General features: G+C 35.5%; 2 protein-coding genes and 1 pseudogene across 6 annotated transcripts; 2 read left to right on the top strand and 1 right to left on the bottom strand.

Moving 5' to 3' along the window:
* Window positions 1-61: 61 nt before the first annotated feature.
* On the bottom strand, window positions 62-5,323 carry LOC111312897 (WD repeat-containing protein DWA2-like). 5 transcript variants are annotated; one of them, XR_016326135.1, is made up of 14 exons: window positions 5,194-5,323; window positions 5,026-5,109; window positions 4,807-4,939; window positions 4,289-4,400; window positions 4,068-4,167; window positions 3,544-3,671; window positions 3,163-3,232; window positions 2,587-2,675; window positions 2,224-2,345; window positions 1,971-2,044; window positions 1,801-1,874; window positions 1,664-1,722; window positions 1,445-1,581; window positions 62-1,086 (listed from the first exon to the last, which is right to left on the bottom strand). XR_016326135.1 is itself a non-coding variant. In XM_022913606.2 (14 exons), exons 1-13 carry the CDS (start codon window positions 5,236-5,238, stop codon window positions 1,540-1,542), a joined length of 1,056 nt encoding a protein of 351 aa, XP_022769341.2. In that variant the 5' UTR covers window positions 5,239-5,323; the 3' UTR covers window positions 1,180-1,414; window positions 1,538-1,539. The 5 variants fall into 5 exon arrangements, 2 of the variants coding, with proteins under 2 accessions (XP_022769341.2, XP_089597416.1); XR_016326127.1 differs by having other exon boundaries at window positions 2,300-2,345; XM_022913606.2 differs by lacking the exon at window positions 62-1,086 and adding an exon at window positions 1,180-1,414 and having other exon boundaries at window positions 1,538-1,581; window positions 2,300-2,345.
* Window positions 5,324-7,717: 2,394 nt separating this feature from the next.
* LOC111310869 (uncharacterized) lies at window positions 7,718-10,015 on the top strand (annotated as a pseudogene).
* A 5,046-nt stretch (window positions 10,016-15,061) lies between these two features.
* LOC111311433 (DUF241 domain protein (DUF241)) lies at window positions 15,062-17,229 on the top strand. The gene is made up of 2 exons (XM_089768695.1): window positions 15,062-16,083; window positions 16,666-17,229. The coding sequence occupies exons 1-2, from the start codon at window positions 15,181-15,183 to the stop codon at window positions 16,702-16,704; spliced, it is 942 nt and encodes a 313-aa protein (XP_089624821.1). The 5' UTR covers window positions 15,062-15,180; the 3' UTR covers window positions 16,705-17,229.
* The last annotated feature ends 1,507 nt before the right edge of the window (window positions 17,230-18,736 follow it).

Here is an 18,736-nt window from a genome sequence, read left to right as displayed (position 1 = left end):
TCCATTCAACTTTTATTATCTTTAACAGTTGGGATAAGTAAAATTTCTTCGGACAACGCAATTAATAAACCGTAGTTATTTTTAATAAAATATAATTAAAAAAGGATGATGCAAAATCAATATTTTCTTAAACTTCCTCCGTTGCCATGTGAAAAATGCAGTCACAAGGTTGCAGTGGTGGGGTAGCAAATTTATACAGATACATGATCAGCTTTACGGCCTGCTCTGAGAAGAAATTTCATCCAAACAAAATTTCCGGATTTTTGGCTAATGAATCTCTGCCGCGGATAATCGGGCTGTTGGCAGTCTCTGAAACGAGGGTTTCAGATTTGAAAAGCAAATGAAATGACCTTTTGATTGAAAATTGACATGCAAATCCAAGCAAGAACTAAGAGGAGAAATTGAAGTGGTTTCCATGGCGCGTACTCTTTTCTCCCACTAGCTTTCACCACGTGTCAGCACAACACTCTTTGATGACATGGCAAGGCACCTGTTGACCATGAGATTAAATTGCGGATAAGCTGAAAACGTGGAGCTTGCGTGTCCTGCTAAACGTGGCAGGCCTTTCATGCCTTCATGGTGACGAAAACGGCCACGTGTCAAAAAGAACAAAACACCTTGCCTCTGACTGAGGAAAACAAACCAATTGCCTGTGCGCTTGGATAAGTGTCATGTTGCTTCAAGAGTTGTAGATGCCGTGTACTATAACAAATCTAATTTGTGGATTATGGCGTTGTACTTTTGTCGACCGATTCCTTTCAATGACTCGCTTTTTGCCAATGTTTTTCCTCGCGCTTTAAGCTTTGCGTAGGGCACAAACCTTGCATATTACTCGTCGTCCGTGTCGTTATCCGAGGCTTGCTTTTCGTGTTTGCATCAGCTTCTCCGTCTCAATTCAGCAAATTACAATCACAAGTTCAATATTTTCAGACTCAAAAACTGGGTTCCGTCCTCGGTATCACCTGGGTGATATTCCCCACCGTGAACTCCAGATCACGATCTTCATGTTGTCTAATTATGGCTAACCTTCCACTAACATATAAAGAAATCATCCAAGTTTTTATCCGGTCAATGTTTTACTTTAACCTGATACAACAGAATTGGAAACTATGAGAGTAGAATCTTTTATTAGTTGTGCAAAGAACTAGTCTATGAACAGAGCAGACGGCTAGGTGCTGCTTAAGGGTTCAATTTTGAAACTTCTTCATTAGATATTTTAAAGGAACTGCTGTAATAAACACAAGAGAACAACAAAATCACCGTTCAATTTTCATGGAAAAATGGTAGTAATAAGCAACTATACTCGGTGTGAACGCTAATCAAGAATACACAGGCTGCAAAAGTTATGAAACACGAGTCTCAGGTCAACAGCCCTCCAAACACTTCATTTACGTGCAACCCTTCTTCATTCAAGCTGTATCATTGTATTCAAGCTGTAAGTTACCTAAATATTTGGGTTCAACTCTTTGAGCACTGCCGTTGATAATTGGAAACTTTCCGGAACAGAAATTCTCAGAGAACAAGGACAGCAAATAACCTTCATTTTCTTGAAAGGAAAGGCTTAATTGATTCTACGACTACCTGTATTAAATGAACACCAAAAATCAAATTGATTTTACAACCACCTTCATGGCTACTAGCTCTCAGACTTGTAGAGGCTTACCCTGCCATCATAGGATAGTGAAGCAAATATCCATGGCTCACGAGAACTCCAAGCAAGGCCTGGCAATATGGTTAAAACCTTGTTAGATTAATATTAATAGCATTGTGAAAAACAGAGGTAGCCATAGCACTAATTACCATATACACTGTCTTCATAATCACTGTAGGAATTAAGTAATGGGTCAGCCTGCTGAGTTGGTGATTCAGCTATGCTGTTAAAACAAACATAAAGGACAAAGTATCAGAGTAGGATCAGCGAATAAAAGAGGATGCCGTAGCAAAACTTCAGATTAAGGATAATAAACAACCCTTCAGAGTTTGGTTCATCTCCAGCAGATATAGGAGCCAGCCACAAGTTAACAGTTGAGTCTGTGCCAGCGCTCTGCAGAAAGGACTCTTGTCAAGAAATTTTCAAAATATAACAGAAAGAACAATTTGCGGTTTCTTATAGAGTGACCATTATGCAGAGAGATGATGACATTTAAATTGAAAGATATGCATGGTTGACTCAGATGAATATTTGTAACCAGTTTAGTCTAACCAAGGCCCTAAAACCTATACCTAAAAAGGAACCTAGTTAAGATGAATGCTCAGATCCAATCAGTTTCAAACACACACACAATGAGAGAGAGAGAACCAGAATTAGCCCATCATACTCCGGGTTGCACGTGACAGCCCATGTCCTGCCAACATTATTAAACAGGTCACAATCAGTGTACTAAAAATACCTGAACTTAAATACTCCTACTTCGTTTTTGAGGGACAGAAACAGTTCAAGATATAAACTAAAATGTGGGAAATTAACAATAAATCAATTAAGTGGAAAAATAAAAGAATTCAGTTTCTATGATAAAGGAGTAGATTTCATCAAACATAAAAAAGACATCAGGCAAAATGAGCCACAAAAGTAGACAAGTCAATTACCAGTGCGTATGTCCAGGAAGCTCTTTGACAGGAATTTTGGGCTTTCTAAGGTCCCATATGTGTATCCCAGATTCATCTTCTGCAGTGACCTGTGATAAAAGTGACAATCATAACTCAGTAGTAACCAGCAGAAATACCTTCTCACTTAAATTGGTAAATTCACAAATCACAGTCACCATTTCTATAAATTGGTCATTCTTTTACTGATTTCAGCAACTATTAGTTATAAGTGAATGTCTCTTATGATTGACAAATGCAAAAGATTGACTTCACTCTGTGAAATGCCCACACAACTGTGAAAAATTAGTACATGTAAAGAGGGATACAGAATTGATAAATTATCTAGGCATAACAGTTGGAAGATCTTGGATTCTCATGGTTATACAAATAAGAAAGTTTCTTTTGATAGAAAAAGCAATTTAACATGCCTGTTCGTCCCTAAATAAAGCATTTGTAAAAATCAATGTTGGAACAAAATTCACAAAAAATGCTAGTAGAAAAGCATATAATGCAATAAAGACCACTAAAATTTTAAGGTAATGTTAAACTAGTAAAATATGCAAACTATATCCTTACAAGTATATGCTTTTTCTTCATATCATAGTTAGCATTGCGGATATGGGCACGCTCAATTGCACTTGTCTTCCTATGAATATATAAAATTGTTGTCAGCCACAGCATAAGTCTAAGCAAAATTGAAAAACTATATCAACGTTACACACAAAAAATTCAATGGTTAAAGGTACAAGTTACAACATTCCTCCTCCCTTGCCCTCCTTTTTTTGGTTAGTGGAAGACAGGTGATGAAATAACAACTCTTTAGCTCGAGCCCATGCCTTTTAGCAGGAGGAGTACAAATCAGGAGGGAAAAAGAACACCAGATTACACGTCCACCGGCTATTGTGATTATAGAGTTATTAACTAAAAAAGAAACAAAGAGACACAGAGACAACATACTTCATTGTACGTAGATCCCAAAACTGGACGGATGATTCACAAGTTGCTGCAACAGCATTTATGTCATGTGGATCCCATGCACCACCAGATAAGTAATGAAGCATGCCAGATGACTCCTTAGATTGGACCTACATTTCCACAGTAATATCTGAATAAGCATCAGAAAGAGAAATAAAAATTATACTATACATACATATTCAGAAAATTTTGGTTTATAATAACTGCCATTGATATGTAGCGAACAACTCTGATGAAAAACATGGCGTCTAAGATAGATGCAAAGTCACAAATTGCCAAAAAAAGATTAACATCTATCGCTATATTGAATATATTAAGAGGAAATGAAAAGGGCAAAGTGAGTAACTAATGCTACCAATTGCAAATTTGTATCTATGGTGTCTTTGAATAAGGTATTCTAGTAATGACGTATTACCTTCATAGATGTAAAACCTACAGGTTGGTCATCACATACTACTACAATAATCATTGATTTTAAGAACAAGAGAATGCATGCATAAACTAACCTGGGCAGCCTTTTTTGAACAATCTAAACTCCATAAGAAAAGATTTTCATCATCAATGCTGATCAACTTATCATGTCTTCCAGATGGCCACCAGAGAACACTGTTGTTTGCATACAGACATAGCAAGTAAGCCAAAATAAGATTTACCAAAATGCCTTTTAGAAAATGCAAAGAACATATAGTTTTAATAACTTAGGGGAAGTTTAGAAACAGAAACTCACCAATTAATCTTACCAACATGTGCATCAAGGGAGGCAATTCGTTCCAACTGGGGTGAATTTAACTGCCCATATAACTCAGGAATCTGCCATATTGCAGCCCCATAAGATTCACCTTCAACAACAAAGAAAACTATTAAAGCACTCTCCATCTTTAAGCCACCGAACTTTATACAGGACAATGCTATTGCTAAAGACCAATTACCGCCAAAAGTAATTCAAATGGTAGTATCTAAAGCTAATATAGACGGCAAAGAACTATCAAGGTTACTCAAATGGCATAACCTAAAAATCAGAACGCCTGACAACCACAACAAATCAATAAGGATCTATTTTCCTTTTCTCAATTTTGAGTGGTAAAGTCACCAAAACCAATGAACTATGGGAGGCAGACAAAAACGGTCGACTAAGCTAGTCAAATGTTACCAAGATCAAGTCCACTAGCATCCCCATTGAACAAAAATCAACACACAAAACTAAAACATGCAAGAAATACACGTAAATCAAGATCAATAATCTACCCGTAGAAAAAACGGTAGAGAAAATCCGTTGATCGAAGGGGCAGGAAGATAGGTCCCAGATCTCGTTAGGATGTGAAAACAAGCCCTCGCAAATGAGCTCGGTTCCACCAGAAGATAGCCGAATCAGATGTACCTAGCAGATTTTAGTTCAATTAGCTAAGATGATAAAATTAAGAACTGTAATCATGAAATTAAACCAGATTCATTCACGCGGAAAACCTCATTTTCTTCCCGGAGACTGAGGGTTCCCGTAATGAAGCTGGTGTGATCCGTGTCCGCTTTGACATCCGATATACATCTTGCCTGCGAACATAAAAAAAGTTAAGGCTTAGGACTTCGACTCTGAGAGGACTAAAGTTAGTGGGTATCGAGATTTTTATGGTCGACCTGATATTTGAGACCGTAGCCGATGCCAGAAGATCCTCCTTGCATCGTTGCACAACGAGGAACCAGGATCCAGGATCCAATGGAGCTAGCGAGCGCTGCTTCTTTGTTAACCGAACTTTCAACGCCTCGCAATTTTTCGGACGTTCTTGCTGATTGCTAAAATGGGCGTTGTTCTGGGGCTTGGTTACATTACACCGATAGCAATGGGCTGTTTATTTGACAGTCCAATTCAAGCCCAATAGGCTTGACATGGTGTTCCCTGAGAACCCATACTTGTCAGGAGGGTTAGGCCCGCAAAACGTGACACGATCCTCACAAGGCACAGGATTGGAATTGTATTATAGTCATTTTCTTTTGTAATAATTAAATGCAGGATTATGATTGTTAGGGCATTTGAAAAACCAATTTTCTTTTGCTTTTCGGTTTCTCTAAAGGGGTCATGATCGAAAAATGTCTATAATATATATATATATATGGTCGAAGACATGACATGTACATTACATTTCACTCTTAGTAATTAATAATGGTAAATAATGTATCAACATTGGAATCCATCCCTATACCAATATGGTAATCCTTTTATTATCTTTTTTGGGTACTCTTTTTATACACTTTGGCATTATTGCAAGTTTTAATTTTTCTGCAAAATGGATTTTTTAGGTTTTGCTCGCCACAAAAATGAAGAGATAAAAAAAAGAAAAAAATTTTAATCTAATTATCAGGTTTCATAATTGCTTTCATACATGTTTTTTATTTTAATTATTAGATTAATATTTTTTACGTCATTCGTATCAAGCAATATATTAAGCAAACAATTACATCTACTTGTAAACTTATGCCTTCTTATCTATTATTAATTTTCTCCTCTGTCTCATTTTGTTTATCTATGTTTAAGGATTTAACTTTAATCGTTATTTTTTAAAAATATTATATTAATTTAAAATTTATAAAAATATGTTTTCAAATGTTTAAAATTTAAAGTTAAAATTTTATAATTTTATTTCAATAAATCTTATTATAATGATTTTCTTTTATAGATCATTTCTTTTTTCATTTTTTAGGTCTAATTCATTTTTCCTCTCTAAAACATTTAAAAACATAGTACCACAAAAGTATGATTAGCAATAATTAAGATAGTATATTTTTTCTCTTGCAGTGTTTGATTATTGATGACGTCGATAATGGGAAAGAGTAAGGTCCGCGACTTACCCTACCGACCCAATATGGAAGTTATTAATTTATTATGATGGTTTCTACGGATACACTACTATAAAAGAGTATAATACAATAATTTTATAATAAGCATAAAAATATTCTTTCTTAGTTTCAACTTTCAATTTATTAGTGCATATGATGTCAGTGGTACCTGTACATAGAATCAAATAAAGAAAAAAATGGGAGAGATAAGATTTACAAACTTATTAATTTAGGATTTAGGAATAAATTCCACTTTGAAAGCATGAATTAATGTTGTAGATTGAATGACAATTTGGGTTATGAATTAGAAAAAAAAAAAATAGTCGCAATGTGCTAATTAAATATGACCTTGTTGTGATTCCATGAAAATAACCTTTTAACAACGAAAAATAACATTTTTAGTAAATATTTTTTTCATTAAAATGCTTCATTTACCAATGAAATTTGGATATATTTTCAACAGAAAATCAGAACAAGATTTGTAGAATTATTAATGGTAACCTTAATTATATTATTTAAGGAAATGATAAACAATGAATGAAGAAATTTCCTTAGTTAGTTTCTATTTTAAATTTAAACATTAACAGCCAATAGATACATTTGGATTTTTTAAATTAAAGCGATAGATTTTTTATTTATTGGAAAAAAGATGTTTCCATGACTATATTTATTTTAGATTCAAATTCCATTATGCTTGGGTTTAGTTTAATTTTATATTGAATTTGTCTAATTATATTTTAGTTTATTGATTAGTTTTTTTTTTGTTTTATTATTCAATGATTTAATACATGTAATATTTGATTATAATTGTAACTTTAATTTATAATTTATGATTGTAACTTTTACTTTAAAATTTAGTAAAAAAAATTTCAGTGAAAATGATCAAATATAATTCCTGAGAGCTATTTAAAAAATATCTATCAACTACTGAGCCTAAAAGAATCGATGTTTGACATTTTAAATCATGTATAAACTATATCATTGTCTTATATTTATTATAGATAAAGTAACGTTTTCATAGGTATATATTTCTTCATTTATATATAATTAACAGAAATGAAACAAATTACTCACTACACCATTATTTTCATGATCTAACAAAAACACAAATCCTACCAACATTAATTTTACATAAAAACTTTTAAATTAAACCATATTAACATCATTTTGTTTATATATCTAACTTATGATTATTAAAACAATTTACTGTCAAGGGTCGGTTTTGGTTGGCTAACATCGAAATGTAGCACTTTAAACTTAACCGAAGACGCAACTTGTCTAGCTACATATCAAATGAATTTTCTCTTGTGAGGTCGTGCTATCATGTTAAAGCATGCAGTGACCAGAAATTCCGAAATTAATTACCGTACATGTAACCAAACTACATAAACTCACGCTAAAAGTTCGTCTCCTATCGCCCTTCGTAGCTCTTAATTAACTTCCACCATCAAGCCATCATCATCATCATCTTTTTTTTTTTTCATGTTTTGCAAATTTGTCTTAGGGTTCTCTATGGGTGAAGTCAAAACCCAGAAATTCAAAGTTGGCAGGGTGCACGAAGAGAATTACGGAGAGATGGTAAAGAAGCCACAAAGGATCAACATGCTAATAAGGAAATGGGTTTTGGAAGGAGAGATGGCAAAGAAGCCACGAAGGGTCAACGTTGTAATAACGAAATGGGTTTCGGATCTTGATTGGCGTATTCTCTTTTTAGTAATCTTCCCTATTTCGTTCATTTTTTTTATTTTCTCGCTCCGGTCTTTCATCTTCAACAGAACCAACTTCTCCGATTTTATCATTTCATACTCCGTTGGGCCCCCCAATCGAACCCACTTGGCCAAGGCTGATCAGTTGCATCAGTCGAGGATGGCGTTGTGCTTGGTTGGCGGAGCAAGGAGGTTCGAGCTTACAGGACCTTCGATCGTGGAGAAGGTTCTTAAAGAATATCCTAATGCAGACCTTTTTTTGCACAGTCCCATGGACAAGAATGCCTTCAAGTTATCACTTCTAAGAACCGCGCCAAGACTCGCCTCGGTTCGAATATTTGATCGGAAATTAGTGCCGCAGACGAAGGAGCAAGTTCGAGTCCTTACGGCGGTCAACTCCCCTAAAGGCATCCAGGTAGAAACTGTGAACTTCGTTAAATGTTTGGTTACATCAAATCTTACTTAAATTGGGTTTCATAAGTATTTGTTCCACTTCATGGCAACTAACTCCATTTGAACCTTTTTACTTTCCAATATATCCTTTTTTTCTCCATCTGTTCATTAACTATTTCAAATAATTTACACGTTGTACAACTGGCTTGCCTTGTTTTTAATCTTTCTCCTAAAGTTGGGATAATAGACATAATACATACATTTTCGCTTATTTGATGCATCCTTTGCGTCTAGCCAAACTTCATTTTAGTAAATATTAGTCGTAATTAATGAATTCATGGTCAACTCAACAACCGAATCAATCAAATCTGCGTAACTGGGATCTTGCTAATACCAGTACTTATTGCATGATGTCATGATTATGTACCCACTCATCACAATTGCCGAAACAAAAGGCATTTTTTTTCCCTTAGTGTAGTTTTTGTAATATTGAAAATTTCCAGGGTGACCAAATATTTTAATAAAGACGACTAGCGATTTTCTGATTTATTTCCAACTGGGAAAGGTACACATGGGAAAAGGCTGCATTCTCTTTGTCAAAAATTCTGCTTCTATGGCATAATCGATTTTATTTTAAATTTATCAGACCGAACCCATATTTAGGCGGTTTGAGTGCTGATCTGATCTCCACTTGTCCTGGTTTAGACGACTTTTCCACCTTACGACTAATACTTTAAGAACAATCTAAATTTCTCGTTATCTCGCACAGGGCCTTCTACAGTATTTTTATTTGGTGGAGGGATGCCTCACGATGATCGAATCACACCAAAAACAACACAACTTCACCTACGACTGGATAGTCCGCACAAGAGCAGACGGTTACTGGAATGCACCGTTACATCCCCGAAACTTCGTGGCTGGCAAATACACAGTCCCTTCAGGATCGGTCTACGGCGGCCTTAATGACCGTCTCGGCATCGGCGACTTCTACACTTCCAAAATTGCACTCTCCCGTCTGTCTCTCATCCCCAAACTTTACTCGGCAGGGTACAGGCAACTAAACTCAGAATCAGCGTTCAAAGCCCAACTCACCACCCAAAAGATATCCTACGTAGAAAATCGATTACCGTTCTGCGTCGTGACGGATAGGACTTACAAATTCCCACCTGTCCATTTGGGAGTGCCAGTGGCAGCATTGTCGAGTCCTGGTCCACTAAGTGGGGCCAAATGCAGGCCATGTATTCCTGTATGTAAAAACCGTTGCGTGGGGCATGTAATGTCTTCACTTGACAAGAGATGGAGCTGGACCAACTGGGGTAAAGGGTCTATTGAACTATGCAATGCCCGTGGCGAGTGGAAGAACGGGTGGGAGAATATTTTCGATAGAGTTGCCGGTGAAAAACTCGCTGCGGAGAGGAGACGAGTTCAGGTTTTGAAGTTTGAGGAATGTGTTAGTGATTTTGGAGAAATGAAGAAAAAGGCTGTAGGAGATCTGTAGAATCGGAATTGGGATGACACAGAGATGATTCTTTTACAAAGCATTAGATTAGGGTGTTTTTTTGGAATTGTAAATTATTCTTTTATGTTGAAAATCTTTTTCAATACACGTGTTATACCTTGTAATCTAGAATCAACTGCATTATGTAAACGGAAGTAGCTTTAGATATTTCTATAAAGCAATTGATGACTCTTCTTTAGAATTTTCAGAGTTGGCATAACCTTAACTAGCTAGGTGGATATAGACGTGTGTGAAACTATGAAGTTGAGTAGAAAGGTGACCACAAATTAAACACAAACCATTAAGGAGACGAAAGGAAAATAATTAATACAAGTACTATAGTATAATCTCCTTCTGTTTCATATTTTGTATTTTATTTTGCACATATTTTAAGAGTTTTTGCGTTCAAAATTTCACTTTCATCATTTATTATTCCCCATTGCACAATATTTATTCAACAGACAACTAGTGGACTGATTTCCTTTAAATATTAATAAAGGAAGAAGGGGAAAAAAAAAAAGGTATTTGTATTTTGTTGACGGAAGGAAAGAAAATTTAAAGTGAAAATTAGAGTGACGCATTGAAGGAATGGTAGTTGAAAACCAAATGGTCACTAGAAACACTTGAAATTCTAGGTCCTGAAACCAAAACCAACAGGGATGGATGGTGATGTTCCAGTAACACCAGTCGCAAGGACCAAATAGTTGATGTGACTGTGAGTAGTTGTCATTTCATTTTCAGAAAGCAGTTTTCAATAAAATATCCCAATATTTTTTAGTATTTTACGATAAAAACCGGTTTCCCTGTCCACCTCAATAACATTCCTCCTTTCAACTGCCATTTTTTAAATTTAACAATAGTACTAGTAAGTTTTTTTTCCAGCATAATTATTTTATTAGTAAAATTTGGAATCGAGGCCTTCCATCCAATTATTCAAATGACACACACCCACCTCTGGCATGCCTATCATCGAACTATTCAAATGACACTCATCCCATGCCTGGGACATATGACTTGTTCTCTTTCTTAGTCAAGGAGATAACTTCCTGTTTGCTAATTAGTCGGAGGAAAAATAAAGACTGTAGAAATGTCACATAGGAAAGAGAGAACAGTGAGCTAAAGAGATGCAGTTAGGAAATAAGAATCAACACTAATATGATCAGCTTCCAAAACTTACTACTATCATTCACCAATTTGTTTTAGGCCAAAGGCCAAACCACACCATGTTTAACATTGGGTTGGCGCACGGTCAAAAGCTGCATTTTCGGAGCCGGATAAACCACCAAACCATGTTTAGCATTGCGTGGACGGTCAGTTTGAAAGTTTTTGAGAGCGTTTTGGGAGCTTAAGCGAAACCACCACCCATGTTTAAACCACTTGCGCTGACGGTCAGTTTTAGAAGTCAAACATTTAACGTTGCGTCGGTGGCCAAAAATTAAGCTACATCTTGGGAAGTCAACGTTGCCAAAAAGCCGCATTTTGAAAGCCGAAGGCAAATGCTAATTAGCCCATTGGTCTCTGATCGAATGGGAGTTGAAGGACCATCCATTGCATTCGTTTTAGAGGCCACGCAACGTCCTAGAGTCTATGTCTATACTACAGTGCACCGTAGGAGTACCGGTTATTTGGACTAGCTAGAATAATATTTCTGTGGGTGTCATAGGTTGTAGTACTTGTTAGTCAGAGGGATGTTCTTTTTGAAAATGGGCTCATCATTTGGGTTGGGTATCTCCTGACTAGATGGGATGGGCACTGGGTATCCTGTTAAGCTTGCCGCAGCTTGCTTATCATAGTATGCCATATGTATTGCTCTCAATTAATGGATGTATTAGACAGGTCTGAGTTTTTCATTTAAATCTGAAGGTCGTTTAATATTAAAAAAGATTTGAATAAAACTATTACGTTTAAAAAATAAATCAAATCTTAGTTTTAACATTTAAAGTCTAAAGCTCGACTTAATTTATTTTTCAATTATAATATTTATTATTTTTATTTATATATTATGTAATTTATATCATATCAAAGATAAATATATACAGTATTGCAATGTAACGTTAAAAATTGTGTTAAGTATTCGATGTTTTAAAATTTAATAAAAATAAAATTATTAAAAATAAAAAAAAACATGTTTTATCCTTAAATTTTAAAAAATATATATAGACAAGCTTGAGTTGTTGCATTTATAAATCTAGATGGATTTGAATAAAATTTAAAGCTTGAATTATTGAATCAAATCAAATTTGAATAAATATGTATAATGTTGATATCATACTAAAAGGTAATTTTATATGATCCAACCTAACTTAACCTAAAAAGGCCTCTACTCCTAATTAATTAGCCTTAAGCATTCGGGGCCAATTAACTACACAATGGGTGTACTCCTATTTAAAGGATGGGATCCATAGACTAGAATAGTTCATTTTAGCACCTCTGCTTTCAGCTAACTAACCAGAAGGTATTAATAATGCTATTCAAGAAGGTTTTTTTTTTTTTTCGTTTTTAAAGTAGACACTGAAGGGAATTAATTTGGTTTTGGATTATGCAAAGAGATCAGTTTTCTGATGTTACCTGTCATTCCCATAATCTCATTTCCAAGTTTCCAACTTAAAAGTATAAATTTCGCATCAAGTTTATCCCTTGCTTAAAGATCAAAGATAAAGTTTTTTTTTTTTTTTGGTCTTTTTGCCTAACAGGAAAAGCTATTATGACCTGGCCAATTTCTTGATAGCTCGCTGTGACGAAAGTGAGTACGTATGATAATTAATTAATTAAACTGTTAAGTGATTAAAATATTTTCCATCGTGACTTTTTGCCAAATTCTTGTTGTGGGTTTGAAATGATTTTCAACTTGTTTATCTACCAAAAGAATTAAAAAACTCTGAGTCATTCCATCTCATATCTTATTCGGGCCTTCGCCTAGTTGTTAACACTTAACACTTCCCTCGTAATAAAAAATCACATGTTCCGCATGTTCGGAGGAATATTAGAGAAAAAAAAAAGTGTAAAACGTGACGAATCAATTTTCCCCTTCAGCTTTTGGTGAAGATCATGCCTTCTAATAATCTCAACTGCTCCGCGTGTGCTGAGTCAATGGCAATATAAGATAAATGAGAGTAATCGTTATCCCCGTCTTCAGTTTCTTGGCATGCTACCCTAACTGCTTAAACTCACCGTTTTTTGCCCAAGAATCTCGTGACTTAATTTGAAATCTTATCTAAACTATACATTATACAATAGTTGAGGAGTTCAAGGACAAGTTGTTCAAAGCCTATCTGTCATGTCTGGTTGCCAAGAATGCGGGTAATGAATTCCACGGCTAGGCTCCAGTTTGTTTTGATCAACAAAATTGGTTGCATGTATTCGAGTAAACCAATGACCATCACCACGAACAAATAAATATATACAACTGCTTCAACGAGAAGGGATGGATTCAGGGTTTACTTAATTAACACTATTGTTATTAAAGAATTATCGGTAGTTGAATGCAGTTTTTTTTTTTTTAATCGAAGTAAATTATACAATGATCACTAAACTTTCATCAAATTTTCATTTAGATCACTTTAATTTATCTCCAATTATCACTGAAGTTTGCCAACTATACCACATTTGTCTCCAATAGGAAAAGTCCAAGTAGTGAGAGTAGTTGCGAATGGTTTGATATAAATACTTGATTTATCTCCTTTGCATAACTTCAATTAATTGGCCTCTTAATTGCTTGATCAAATGTTGCTACAGCTTCTGGAATGGTGGTCTATATACATTATTTCTACCCAAATATTCTTCTCTTTGACAGAAGGTAGGCAGACCTCAACATTGCATGAGGCCTCCCATTTTATAACTTGTCCATTAATCCTCATTCCTTTGCATGAATCAATTGGAAGCGCATTGGTATTCCATATTTTGTCTTGATTAAGTTGAATATGTATTGTTATATAATAATTTCACAGATTCTTAGGCCCGTGTAATCTTCTTCAAGTTCCAAGAACCGCGTGAAACATTATAGCTTAGCAGCTCTGCATAATCTTCTTCGTTTTTATGACATAAAAATTTGTATTTTTCCAGCGGTTATCGGGAAGTTGGCAGCTAGGAAATACGTGTGAATTGAACCTTCACGCGTTTAAAAGTTAAAAAAATGAAGGCCACGTTGCAGATTTGCAGGAGACCAGTGTGCTGTTCTGATTCCAGATGCAAGTAGAGGGCTGGTCCCGTTATATTTATTAGTGACAGCTAGAGGCTCTCTGAAGTTGTATTCTATTATTAGTTAGTTAGAAACAAGGAAATTCGAGCAGTTCTGGCATATGCCTTGAGATGGCTGAGCCCTCATGATCTGTCCATGTACCGTTTATCATCAACATACCATATTAGTGGTGCAAGAGGGGGACAGCACAAACTTGCACTGTAACATAGGATTGACGCTGGCTGTTGGCATTTGTGTGCGAAATTCAACTGTAAAGTCATTCAATTGAATAAGGAAACAATTAACATCCAAAAGAATCAAAGAATTGATTCTATATATGATTCCATTTGTAATAATATTAAGCATCCATGTATGATGTAATTGTTGGATTAGAGAGTTGATATCATAGCTTAAAAATTTCTAATAATCTACTTTCACTCGAAAGCACTTGAATTTAACTCTGACAATGTACTTGAACTGATTTTCTTCAAGTGTTTTAGTTTAGAGGATCGAAGAATTGGCTAAATAGTTTTTATCCCTAGAAGGTCGAGTGTTTTAACAACTGATTTTTCATGATCCTTGAATTATAGGCGTAACATATGAGCTACCTAAGCTAATCAAGACTCAAATGAAGCCCAGGAACTTTGAACAACAGGGCTCACGTATTAGTCACTGGACAAAAGTAACACCAAGCCCTGGCAAGACTTGCTTCAATGAGCAGAGCTGCCAGGGTGTCAAAACCACGTGGTGTCTGCTTTCCACAGGAAAAGGAACCCAAAGCGCCTCGGTTTGCAACCCCAAACCCACATGACTGATTGTTTAGTGTAGAGGCTCTAACAGCTAATATTTATTCGCGGATCCAGTCCCCCACATCCCTCACCCTCCCCCCCGTGCGCCTTAGTTGTTTGCCCTTTATATACTAATATCTCCTCTCTTTCATTTCCTTGTCAAAGCACACAACTCTAAACAGAGCCAATACCACAAAATAGAACAAAATACCAGTAGCCCCAAAAAAGATGGTTGGCGTTTTCAGGCGGTCACTCTCTTTCCCTAATAAAACCCCTAGCCGTCCATCCAAACCACCAATTTCTCACCACATCAGATCCATCTCTCTTCCATGCAGATCACATCCCTTGATTTCCCAACTCAAAGACGAAATCACTGAGCTCAAAACATGGTCAACCAATCCTGATAACCGAACCTCGGCTTGGCTTTGTGATGGCTTGAGTCGCCTGAAGGACGTTCATGATTCTTTCCATGATATTCTTCAGCTCCCACAGACCCATGAGTTGGTAAGCCATAAGCGTGAATGGGTTGAGAAGCTTCTTGAAGATTTCCTACATTTTGTTGATGTTTATGGGATATTCCAAACATCATTTCTTGCACTTAAAGAAGAGCAACTCGAAGCGCGGGTGGCTCTAAGGAGAAAAAACGACTCAAAGATTGCCATGTATTTGAAAGGTCGCAAGAAGATGGTTAAAGAGATAGCTAAACTCGTCTCCACAATCCGATGCATTGGGCAATACTCATTTCCCGTATCAGCTTCGGTGGCAATTGCAGATACTAAGCTGGCTGGTGTTATCAGCGATGTTATTGAAGTGACTGTTTCAGTTTCACTGGCGCTTTTCAAAGGGATTTCCATGTCATTTACTTCGAGAAAATCGTCTTGGATGCCGTTGACGTTGTCAAAGAAAGCCAAGAAGGTTAAGATTGAGGAAAGTATTAAAGAATTTCAACAAATTGGTGAAGCTAACATGTGGGGTTTGAGAAAGAAGGGAGATGAAGAAGTGAGGATGGTTTTGAAGAGAATGCAAGACTTGGAAAGGTGCATGGCTGGTGTTGAAAGTGGCAGTGAAAAAGCTTTTAGGAGTTTGATAAACACTAGGGTTTCATTGCTCAATACTCTCACCAAGCAGGAAGTAAGTAGTTATTAACATTATTGTACATCGCAAACAAATATGACATCATTTTATTCATTGATAATGTGTAAAATTTATATATTAATAGTATATCAAATATATCTCACAAGACAAAATAGAGATGTAATTTGTCTTTTGTTTTTGTAAACTCTATCTTCTGTTTTTCGAATGGTGTACAGTCTTCATTTTCTTTAAATTTTGGCCTTGAAAACAAATTATCAATGTTATCTCTTGCTCTTAAATTTGTTACTATTACGTTGGCAACAATTGAAACGGAGCTTCAGTTTTCTAAAGCCCAAGATATTACAATCTGCTTCCTGTGAGAAATTAAAAGCATACAATTAATTTGTAGCAATTGTCATTGGCTCCAAATCTGATAGTACTTAATAAATAGTAATATACTAATTTCGCATTGCATTGCTAATATGACTCCCCAGAAATTTTATATTCAAGTCAATGACCAAAGGAATCATAATTGAGTGTCTAAGTTGAATTAATTATATGTCTCTTCTCATTAGCTTAATGACAAATTAAAGAAAAAAAGCTTACTTCTTGCAATGGTTTTTCGGTTGCACATGGCAGGCAACGGCTTTTCAACAGATGGTGAAAGATCCAACGTGACAGCAGCTCAAGTCTCTTATGGCAACAAAAAGCAAAGGAAAAGGGAAAATATGTAGGGTATGCACGTTGACAGAGCAAAGAAAACAGCACATGGCTTGTTTTGGTTATAATTAAATTAAAAAAAAAAAAGAGGTATTGTGCTAATAATTAAAATCAATCATTCCTTCATCATGAGTTTTGCCTCAAAGATATAAGAGCAGATATATAATGCTGCATATAATTGGGGTTGGCTTCAACTTGCCTTAAGAAATTTTGGATTCTCCACCGCCACCGACAGCAGATTTTAGCCCATAACTTAGCTCATATGTTTTGGCATCCACTCCCAGCAGAAGCACAGTATAAAGATAGCAAGGCACTAATTTGTGGTCCCTTAGTCAGCTGGTCTCAACTCTACATGTCGATCCCATAGCTAATGAGAACGTGAAACTAATCGAACAAAAAACTTTTTGTCACATTCATGTACTGAAACAAAGTCTATTACAACCGTCATATATAGGACGATCGAATAAAAGTGTTTACGAATGCATTTACTTTGTACTATTTTCATATTTTGAAATTGAACGGCAAATAGCAATGCATATGAGACACCAAAGGTCGTATGTGACAATAATTGTTTTTTTGAGAAAGAAAAAGTGGTGAAATTTGCTAAAAGTGCTAGGTGATAAATACAAAAATCTTTATAATTTGTATGGATTATGTTGTATGATTGGCTTATGCCAAAACACATCACAAGTTGGATGAAACAGGTCCAAGAATCTTACAGCCTCTCCCTCTCTTTTTAGTAAAAGCAAATTAAAAAAATCTTCAGTCGTTTGTTCTAACGACTAAACAAATCTTAAAAAGACATTAAATTAAAGTTGGACTCCAAACTGCTCTCTTTTTATTGTAGAGCTTTGTCCCTTAAAAAAAAAGTAAATTAAAGAGGAAAAGAGACAGAAGGTACAGTCTCCTGGGCCCTGCTGTTATCTCTTATTTTCGTTTGAAAATTGGAATTATTTCAATCCTAAGATGGCCAATGGACCCTCCCTATTAGACTACAAATAATGATAAGACAAGCACTGTGACTGAAGCCTATAATTAAACAATCTAAACTGCACTGGATGGCCAGAGAAGGTGGACCATCCCAACCCAATGGACTAAAACTTTGGGCTTTGTTGCTGTCATTTCATAGAGCAGGTAGGCCTGCATAGGCCCCAACTTATTACAAACGCCTTTTTGAAAAGAATTTCAGTGTCATGCCAGCAAATTTCCTTTAATGGGCAAGCCTTTTAAGGCGTGAAAGATTTCTAAGTTGAAACGAATTAAAGTGAAAATAATTGAAGTGCTTTAATTCTTTTAGACCATATAAAGTATAAATACAGAAAAAAAATTAAAAAGGACCACAGAAATAATGCGCTAAACATAGTATGGAGTAGCTCAAGTGGGACAGGCTCCCATGCATATTGCAGTAAATACAAAAATTTCTTATTGCCACTTATGAAACTATAATTAAGCAATCTTATGCACCTGAATATTTGGTTTGAAGATTGATGCATGATTAACAATAATAATAATAATAATAATAATAATCAAATCTTACTAGCCTTATTTCCATTTTTCAAGCTTATGAATATTCATGGATTAAGGAACATTAGCAGTATCTCTGATGTCAGTCCATGGCTATGACCATTTGTAGTTCACTTTGAGTTTTGCATTGAACACATAATCGTTCATTCCATCGGTTGCTATGATTATAACGTCCAACTTTCAAAAATCACTTCCCAAATGAGACAAATCATGGTGCCAACTTTATTTTGGGAGAAAAAAATGATGGAACGGTTGCTGTAGAGAAGTACAAGCAACATGGTCGTTGAAGTTAATTAGGGATGTGTTAAAAAGATGTTTGATCAGCTTCTTTCTTTATTTTAAATCTTTCATTCAAATAAAAAACATGAAAAGGCTAAAACATCTCAGTTAGAAAAAATATATTTTATCATGGACAAAAGCACTTTGTCTCCCATGATTTGAGCTGCCGGGTTCTGAAAATGAATGG

Source organism: Durio zibethinus, chromosome 1 (assembly GCF_047325235.1).
Source record: "Durio zibethinus cultivar Kanyao isolate XHJ-2024 chromosome 1, ASM4732523v1, whole genome shotgun sequence".
Taxonomy (NCBI): Eukaryota; Viridiplantae; Streptophyta; class Magnoliopsida; order Malvales; family Malvaceae; genus Durio; species Durio zibethinus.
Note: the sequence above shows the minus strand (reverse complement) of the source record. Positions and strands in the feature narration are given on the sequence as shown.

Coding starts and splice junctions, on each gene's coding strand:
- LOC111312897 (XM_022913606.2), bottom strand. CDS start 5,238: ATGCAAGGAGGATCTTCTGGCATCGGCTACGGTCTCAAATATCAG. Junction 3,233..3,543: donor TGGGATCTACGTACAATGAA/GTATGTTGTCTC, acceptor ATATATTCATAG/GAAGACAAGTGCAATTGAGC. Junction 1,582..1,663: donor CACTATCCTATGATGGCAGG/GTAAGCCTCTAC, acceptor CATTTAATACAG/GTAGTCGTAGAATCAATTAA.
- LOC111311433 (XM_089768695.1), top strand. CDS start 15,181: ATGGTTGGCGTTTTCAGGCGGTCACTCTCTTTCCCTAATAAAACCCCT. Junction 16,084..16,665: donor ATACTCTCACCAAGCAGGAA/GTAAGTAGTTAT, acceptor TGCACATGGCAG/GCAACGGCTTTTCAACAGAT.